Source organism: Diaphorina citri, unplaced genomic scaffold (assembly GCF_000475195.1).
Source record: "Diaphorina citri unplaced genomic scaffold, Diaci psyllid genome assembly version 1.1 scaffold339, whole genome shotgun sequence".
Classification (NCBI taxonomy): Eukaryota; Metazoa; Arthropoda; class Insecta; order Hemiptera; family Psyllidae; genus Diaphorina; species Diaphorina citri.
This window is the reverse complement of record NW_007377774.1, coordinates 217,910-227,272: the sequence shown is the minus strand read 5'-3', so window position 1 is coordinate 227,272 and position 9,363 is coordinate 217,910. Positions and strand designations below refer to the sequence as shown.

General features: G+C 40.8%; 2 protein-coding genes across 2 annotated transcripts in view; both read right to left on the bottom strand.

Annotated features, from left to right (window-relative positions):
- Window positions 1-732: 732 nt before the first annotated feature.
- LOC103507749 (rho GTPase-activating protein 26) overlaps window positions 733-9,363 on the bottom strand; it is a gene marked incomplete at its 3' end in the record, with an annotated part of 33,487 nt that continues 24,856 nt past the window's right edge. The window contains exons 10-13 of the mRNA XM_017443460.2: window positions 4,465-4,633; window positions 3,122-3,314; window positions 1,822-1,956; window positions 733-892 (exon numbers count right to left, since the gene is read on the bottom strand). Of these exons, the coding sequence (XP_017298949.1) occupies window positions 733-892; window positions 1,822-1,956; window positions 3,122-3,314; window positions 4,465-4,633 (657 nt within the window). The remainder of the gene's footprint in view (window positions 893-1,821; window positions 1,957-3,121; window positions 3,315-4,464; window positions 4,634-9,363) is intronic.
- Window positions 6,154-7,172, bottom strand: LOC113466829 (rho GTPase-activating protein 26-like). The gene is made up of 2 exons (XM_026822534.1): window positions 7,045-7,172; window positions 6,154-6,329 (listed from the first exon to the last, which is right to left on the bottom strand). Exons 1-2 carry the CDS (start codon window positions 7,052-7,054, stop codon window positions 6,157-6,159), a joined length of 183 nt encoding a protein of 60 aa, XP_026678335.1. The 5' UTR covers window positions 7,055-7,172; the 3' UTR covers window positions 6,154-6,156.

Genomic DNA, 9,363 nt, shown 5'->3' with positions numbered 1-9,363 from the left:
TCAGCCAAATCAAATCATGCAACTGAGTCATTAGCGTACAATTCGTAGGTACATACAATACAAATATTACATACAAATGTGTCTCTGTATCTTTGAAAATTTCTAATAACTACACTAGATAAAATGCAGTTTCAAAACGACCATCTTAGACTAGGTATTTCATCTTATACAGCTTTTTTTAGAGGTTTGATAGAGGGAGCTGTGGGGGTGCAATCTTGAAAGTTTAGGGTTCCGCAAAGATGTTCACCTTTTGAAAAGGGTTCCGCGGGCCAAACTAATTAAGAAACACTGCTTTATGACATTATGATCAAGCCGTTAAAAATATAAAGAAAACATTGTTAAAGAGGTTTGATAGGGGGAACTTTAACTGCTAAGGTCTTATCGTCCGCAAATCGAACAGAAGATGGATAGGATAAGATAGGAGAAAGCCAGTCGTTCCGAGAACGAACATTATCCGTTCAGGATAAAATCCGCCCCGGGCGGGAATCGAAAACGTAGTCTAGCGCTTACAAGGCAAACGCGCTGCAAACCAGCTAACTAGGCTAGCTTTCGATATATTTGACCGTTAAATCAGTAGAGCTGAAAACCGCCAAAATAGAAGAAGTAATAGATTATACCTCGGTTAGTCGGTACCGCTTTCGCATTACTTCAAGGCACCTTTTAGTTTTTATAAATGGGAGTTTTCTCTTTTTTTTTCTGACATCTCATTTTGCTCTATTGTAATGGACTTACCCTATTGTAATTTTCTATGAGTATCTCGACGACCACATTGCAGAACTTGATGTCCATAATGGCGGCCACAGTCTCCTCTTCCGGCCGAAGTAGTGTAGGGCCGAAACACACCCCTAGATTACTGACTGTCATTAGGTTTTTATCACAGTGAGCTGCCACACTGTGAGGAAAAACAGCAATATTATTAACATCACTTCCAACAAACGTGATTGCAGAGCAAAACTGTTGGCATGATGGGACTTTTAGGCCCAGGTAACATACCAAACATCCCTGCTCAAAGTTCCGCTTTATGTAAACACTACCTACGTAGGTACCTACCTATATGATAATAATAGTGCTTATTTTTACTGCTCGCATAGGACTGATAAGTCCCTTTACTCCAGCAGTAGGCTACTACTATTATTGTGGTCAAATTCTCAAATTATATTGAGGATAAAATTCCATACCTCGGCTGGGATTGAACCCACGCCCTCCTGTTTACCAGGCGAGCGCCTTGACCACTACACCACCGAGGTAGGTATTAGACACATTATGGGCCTTTTTGGTCCACAAAAGCTTAAAGAAATCGAGAAATCACATTTTTTGAGGCTTGATGGATGGAACTGTAACAACGGAGGTCTTATCGTCTTTCAATCGAAGAAAGAAGGACGGAAAGATAGTAGTAGAAAACAGAGGGAACTGTAACTGCTAGTTATCGTCCCGAAATCGAAGAGAGAAGGAAGACAGGATAGGAGAAAGCCTACCACAGAGGGAACTGTAACTGCTATGGTCTTATCGTCCCGAAATCGAAGAGAGAAGGAAGACAGGATAGGAGAAAGCCAGGGAGGGAACTGTAACTGCTATGGTCTTATCGTCCCGAAATCGAAGAGAGAAGGAAGACAGGATAGGAGAAAGCCAGCCGATCCGAGAACGAACATTATACAATCAGGATAAAATCCGCCCCGGGCGGGAATCGAACCCGCGGCCTAGCACTTACAAGGCAGACGCACTGAAATCCGCCCCGGGCGGGAATCGAACCCGCGGCCTAGCGCTTACAAGGCAGACGCACTACCAACTAAGCTAACTAGGCTGGCTTTTACTCGTACTTACTTGGTCAGATGTTTAACTAGAATATCGAGCATATTGAAATTCTGTGCGGGTAACTTGTGAGTTAGCATATGTACATAATTGATTCTAAGCGGGCGAGATTCTTCCTTGGCAGCCGCTATGAAATTGCTATGATACCTGCACAAACAAAAGCAAAACCATTCAGTCAATATTTGATTCAGCAAACCCATTCAGTCAATATTTGACATAAGAGGACAGCATTGAGCAGAAAGGAACCAGACAACCGAAATTGAATTTCAAAATCCCTGAAAAAATGCGTAGCTCTTGGGTGTTTTCCTTATGATCGAAGGTATTTTCATGGGACACAATACGAAAGAGTCTTCAGTGATCTTCTATTAATAGAAATGAATGGGCATGCTACAACACAGACCACAAGCAAAGGAGTCTAATGTAGACTCGTTTCATTGTTACAAATGTTACATACGATTCACAAGACCTCATGTACATAATTGATTCTAAGCGGGCGAGATTCTTCCTTGGCAGCCGCTATGAAATTGCTATGATACCTGCACAAACAACAGCAAAACATTCGATCAATATTTGATTCAGCAAACCCATTCAGTATTTCAGTCAATATTTGACATAAGAGGACAGCATTGAGCAGAAAGGAACCAGACAACTGAAATTGAATTTCAAAATCCCTGAAAAAATGCGTAGCTCTTGGGTGTTTTCCTTATGATCGAAGGTATTTTCATAGAACACAATACAGAGAGAGTCTTCAGTGATCTTCTATTAATAGAAATGAATGGGCATGCTACAACACAGACCACAAGCAAAGGAGTCTAATGTAGACTCGTTTCATTGTTACAAATGTTACATACGATTCACAAGACCTCTGAACCACATTCTGTCCAGGTAATTTTCCTCTTCTTTTTACATCAGCACTAAACTTCTCCTCTTCTTCTTACATTAGCACTCATCTTATATCAGCACTAAAAACTTGTTCCATTGTTGCGAATTCAAATTGACAATGAAACATTTTTTTTTTTTTGCAGAACTATGAAATGGACTACATCGAACAAATAATGGAGGATATGAATGTCACAACCTACTACGATCTCAAGAGGAAGGCAGAAGACAGGGAAACATGGCGTACTGCAGCAAACCAGCCTAATGGCTGTTAACCAATGATGATGAAATCCGCCCCGGGCGGGAATCGAACCCGCGGCCTAGCGCTTACAAGGCAGACGCACTACCAACTAAGCTAACTAGGCTGGCCGAATTCAAATTGACAATGAAACAATAATGCTTTTTTTTCAGAACTATGAAAGCTATTTCTCACCTAAACGTCATGAGAGGCTCATGCAGATTTCTCAGGTAGGTTTTGAGGGCGCTCGTGATGGTTTTAGATTCCCATTCGAACGCATCGTCCAGATTGAGTTTCTCCAGTTTCCTCCGATCCAATCCCATGCTGAGTAGTTTGGATACTTTGGACGCCACACCCACCACTCTGTACAGACCTTGCTCTTCCAGACCTACCAGGGGAGAGAGAAAAGACCATTAAAACAAAACAAAATTAGGGCTTAGGTTAAAATGAACATCAATTCTGCTACTTTTTTTCCCACCAAAGAGATTCCGCTTTGGACGTCCACACTTACTGCCACAGGCCACTTATGTTATCTGAATTTTCAATGATTATCTGAAAGAGGACCTCTGAGGGAAATTGTGCTATTATTTATGAAAAAAATTCCAAGAATTAAAGAGTGTGTCTCTCTTTCGGAGGTTCGATGAACACCCAGGGCGGATTTCATTTTTATCAGGTAAGGTTCGTTGCCATTTTCGTGTTCCTGGTAAAAAGACCTTTAATTTGATATATAGGTCGACCAGGTTTGGATAAGTCCTTCTATGGGGACAGACGGACTAATGAACATCAATTCTGCTACTTTTTTTTTCCACCAAAGAGATTCCGCTTTGGACGTCCACACTTGTTGCCATAGGCCACTTAGGTATTTTCAATGATTACCTGAAAGAGGGCCTCTAAGTGAAATTGAGCTATTTTTTATGAAAAAAATTCCAAGAATTAAAGTGTGTGTCTCTCTTTCGCAGGTTCGATGAACACCCAGGGCGGATTTCATTTTTATCAGGTAAGGTTCGCTCTAGGAACGGCTGGCTTTCTCCTATCCTGTCATCTGTCTCTCTTCGCTTTCGGCTCGATAAGACCTTAGCAGTTACAGTTCCCACTATCAAACCTCTCAAGTCTGGCGGGGTATTTAGGACAGGGAAGATAACGGCCTCTTGGAAAGTTTTTTTTTTTTTGCTATCAAAGGTAAATGTTGTTAACATCTTTTTTTTTTTTTTTAAAAAAAAAAAGATGAGTGTTCCACCGCCGTTTTTTTATTTCGTAGCAATGGAACAACTGCTACATTAGACGCTTGTGGCCTGTGTCGTAGCATGCCCATCCCGTAGTATGCCTCTCATCAGATGGGCGAGAAGAGACACAATACTTTAGTTTTGAAGCCAAAACTAAATGTCAGCCCAAAGCAATCACCGTACGTAGGACTAATTGAGACACGAAAAACACCGACCTTGTCTGAACAGGGACTAACTAGGATTCTCGAATTTAGTTGATGAGTTCCCTCTATCACATTTTTTTTTTTTTTTTAGGGATCAAATGTTCTCACTTACCTCTGGCTTCCACTACTTGAATACACTTCTTGACAAACACGAATCCTGTCTCATCCAATGTTCTCTCTTCAGGTCTAGGACCACTCAGTGGGGTAGAAGGTAACCCGTAGGTAGGCTCTTTCCCGTCCATTACATCCATCCATTGCTTCCTGTCCTCTTCCGATAATGCCTGTGGAGGTGAAGAGAGAAGTTGTATTTTATTTATCAATTTTTAAATTTATTAAGTTTCCATTTACACAACTCTCAGAACATACTAAATTTTTATAAATGGTATACCCATCCGTATAAGCAGAGCTTGTGCCAGGGATGGGGAAGCTTGTGCTATGTACAGGATTAGCGCGGCGTAAGAGGCATGGCTTTGAAACGCCGCCATTTTGAATCAGGATGGAATGTGACAATTTTAAGTAGCCTATGTTACCGTCAGTACTCTTGTTACCAACCACAAAAAATTGCATCCAAATCGGTCGAGCCGTTTTCTCGCAAAAAGAGTGACAAAAACAGGTCTATCAGCGTAACAGACAGACATGCAGAAATTTTTCTAATGTGATTTTTGGGATTGGCCATAATGGCGGCCACAGTCTCCTCTTCCGGCCGCAGTAATGTAGGGCCGAAACACACCCCTAGATTACTGACTGTCATTAGGTTTTTATCACAGTGAGCTGCCACACTGTAAGGAAAAACAGGAATATTATTACTATCACTTCCAACAAACGTGATTGCAGAGCAAAACGGTTGGCATGCTGGGACTTTTGGGCCCAGGTATTATCTTGATGGAAGACTCAGTAACTTTGTGAAGTTCCATAACAATAGATGTAAAAGAAATAACTTATACTCTTCACTGGGTTGGTAGGGTATTTTTATTAATAATAATAATAATAGTGCTTATTTATACTGCTCGCATAGGACTGAAAAGTCCCTTTACTCCAGCAGTAGGTTACTACTATTATTGTGGTCAAATTCTCAATTTATATTGAGGATAAAATTCCATACCTCGGCTGGGATTGAACCCACGCCCTCCTGATAACCAGGCGAGCGCCTTGACCACTACACCACCGAGGCACTACACCACCAATAGAAAAACAGATATGTTAGACATATTATATTAGACATATTATGGGCCTTTCTGGTCCACAAAAGCTTAAAGAAATCCAGAAATCACATTTTTTGAGGCTTGATGGATGCAACTGTAACAACGGAGGTCAAACCTCTTTAAAAAAAAAAAAAAAAAAAAAATAGTAGTAACTAGCGATTTTTTTTTCAAGGCCAGCCTAGTTAGCTTGGCTGAAAGTGCGTCTGCCTTGTAAGAGCTTCTTCGCGGGTTCGATTCACGTCCGGGGCGGATTTTATCCTAAAATGGTGAGGTTCACTCTCGGAACGGCTTGCTTTCTGTCTTCCTTCTCTTTTCGCTTTCGGGACCTCATCAGTCCCTCTAAATTTGAAATAATTGAAATTCCGTATAAAACAATAAAAAAGGGGCAACATTTAGATACAAAAGAACAACATGGTTAATAAATACCCTATGAAATTTTGAAAACGAACTAAGAAACAAAACTGTATTGTTTTGTACAAAGCTTATGGTACCTGAGATCAATCAATCACATTGAAGAAACAAAAATCATGTCTTATCGACATTTTCTTTGTCATTAGTCTCGTTAGTTTGAACACTTGGAAAAAGAAGAACTCATTTTGGGGTTAAAATAATAGAGAGTTGACATAATCGAGGTTCAGTAGCACTGTACAAGAAATAAATTGACTGAGTATACTTACAAATTTGCCTGTCATTTGGTTGTAAGGAATCATGATGAATTCCTTCTTGTCTCTTTGGTACATGCAGTAGTGTTTGGTCCAGGTTGTACCAAAAGCCTCTGTGAACAAAAATCAAGAAACATCAGACCTAGTCTGTAGATCTCACTCGGAATCTCGCTCTCAAGTCAGACTGAAGTCTACTTTGACCGATCACATCGTCCCGAAAGCGAAGAGAGAAGGCTAGGTACCCTCAAAAGAGCCAGTGTTATTGTCTGTGGCTTGACAGGGCTGGTTTTGTCTCAGTTTTACGTCCTCCAGCGAGACAATCATAGGGATATAAGAGACTCACGAAGTCTAGGAGCATTCAAGACCTCCCTGGTGAAATATCTTAAAGGCTCACAGTGAAGGAAAAATTTAGTGGTTGGGTGGAAGAGCTCCTCTAGGAGAACCCTGCCACTTAAAAGAAAGCCGTAAAAAAAAAGCCCAAATTGAGGCTTAGGTGTAGGGGCTGGCCAGCCCCAAAGGACGGGTTGAGCTTCTACGAATCTAGTCTCACTCGGAATCTCGCTCTCAAGTCAGACTGAAGTCTACTTTGACCAATCAGCCAATCACATCGTCCCGAAAGCGAAGAGAGAAGGCCAACCATTCCGAGAACGAACATTATCCCTTCACGATAAAATCCGCTCCGGGGGGAATCGAACCCGCGGCCTAGAGCTTACAAGGCAGACGCGCTGCCAACCAAGCTAACTAGGCTGGATTTATTTATTTCATGAACATGGGTGTAAAATGCTGTAAATACAACTAGGAATAAAATAATGGTCAGTTGTTACTTACTTTTCTCCATCAGGTACAAATAGCCTTCTCGGGAATACACTTTGTTTGAACTGCCCGAGTCAGGTTTCTAAAATGAAACAGAGAAACACTTAATGAAACTTGATGAAATAGAAGAGAAACACACGATTAAACTTGAAAAAATAAATTACCTTCCTGTAAAAAAAAAAAAAAAAAATGCCATGTCCATTTTCTGATTACAAACTCCATATGTAGGAAGACAGGGTTTTTCCCTCTGGTATAAGCTACTGGATCAGGAATTAACCTAATTCCTCAGACCCAGTGCAGGATTCGGTGTTGCATTATTTAGATTCCTACTTTTCTTAATATGTAGGTTGTGCCAAGCAGTGCACACTCTTGTATTGTGTTGATATGGAGTTGTCCTGGGATTTGCTGTAGGTTGTCTTTAAGCGATTTTGGGACTACTCCTAGTGCTCCTATCACAATTGGGACTATTTTTACTTTCATGTTCCACATTCTTTCTATTTCTATTGCTAGGTCTTTGTATTTGAGCTTTTTCTCTGCTTCCTTCTTCTCTACATTCATATCGGCTGGTACGGCTACATCTATGATCGTGCAGGTTCTATCTTTTCTGTTCTTTATTATAATGTCCGGTTTGTTTGCGTTTACTGTTCGGTCCGTTTGCACTTGTTGGTTATAGCAGATTGTAATTTCGTCTTTGGTTGTTACTGGTTCAGGTTCTTTAGCATACCATTTTTGCTTGGGGTTGTTATCCATCCCTAATGCCAGACAAATATTGTAGTGGAGATACTTACATATTTTGTCGTGTCTGGTGGTGTACTCGTGTTTCGCAAGTTGTGTGCATCCACTGACAATGTGTGTTATGTTTTCTCCCGGACTGTGGCAAAGTCTACACTTATCGTCAACGTCGAGTTTTAGGATGTTTTTCTCGTAGTTTTTTGTTCTTAGGGCTTGGTCTTGGGCTGCCATGATGTATGCTTCTGTTACACTTTTCAATCTGCTTGATTTCAGCCATTCAAAAGTCTTGCTAATATCTACGGTGTTCTTTCTCTCGAGTAGTCCTTTAATGTATTGACCATGCAGTCTTTTGGATTTCCAATTGTTCATCAGTCTTGCTTTCTGTTGTTCTTTTATTTCATTCTTATAGGCTTTTATTCTCTTTTTTAGTTCTCCTCTGTTGTTGTCTCCTTCACTACTAGTTGTGTACTCTCTTTCGATTTTTTCAGCCTTTTTTATGATATTTTTGCTTGTGTTGTCTTGGTTATCTTTTAAGAATTTAATAAGGTAGTCGTTTTCCTTCTCTTTGATGTACTTTGCCAGTCCTAATATAGCTACTTCGTGTACTTGCTCTATCATTCTAAGTCCTCTCCCTCCATCTTTTCTGGGTATGTATATCCTGTCCACGTCTGCTCTAGGGTGTAGACTCTGATTTATTGTTAGTATTTTCCTTGTGTTTTCTATCTAGTTTCTTAATCTCTTCTCTAGTCCACTCAATTATTCCAAATCCATACTCCACCACTGGTATTGCTAATGAGTTTACAGCTTCGATCTTGTGTTTTGCATTTAACTCTGTTTTCATGATCCCTCTAACTCTCCTATAGTATTCCTTCCTTATTGTGTCTTTCATTCTCTTGTGTTCTATGTTACCTTCTTCAAATATACCCAGGTATTTGTACACTTCTCCCGTTTTGAGTTCTCTGATGTTTGGTGCTTGTTCATCGGGGATGTTGGCTCTTTCTTTAATTTTTCCTTTCACTATGTTCACTTTCGCGCATTTGTCGTATCTGAACTTCATTCCAATGTGGTCACTGAAAGTCTTCATCTTTCCTATGAGGGTGTTTAGGTTATTTTCGTTGTTTGCATATAATTTTAAGTCGTCCATGAATAGGAGGTTTGTCTCGCTGGAGGACGTAAAACTGAGACAAAACCCGCCCTGTCAAGCCACAGACAATGACACTGGCTCTTTTGAGGGTACCTGAATGGGACTATGGTCAAGTCCGTCTCAGGAAGTAGGGTACAACGACATAATTATGTACCTGAATATCCCTCATCAGACCCCTACGATTTAGGGGCCCTGAACTAGCTCTCTGGCCTTGATGACACCTCTTGGTATCCTCTTAATGGGATAGTATATGGACTCACAGCTTTTCTCTGGAATAAACCTGAGTATGCGGACTCTTTAGAGGTGCTGCAGGTGAATTTTAGAGAAACTGGGGAGGTTGAAATATACCAGTGAGGGTACTTCTAGGTTACATCAAGGCCTTGGGATAGCAGACCTATCAAACCCCTCACTAGACCCCTTCAGTTCGGGGGCCCCGAGCCAGCTCTCTGGCCTAGGCA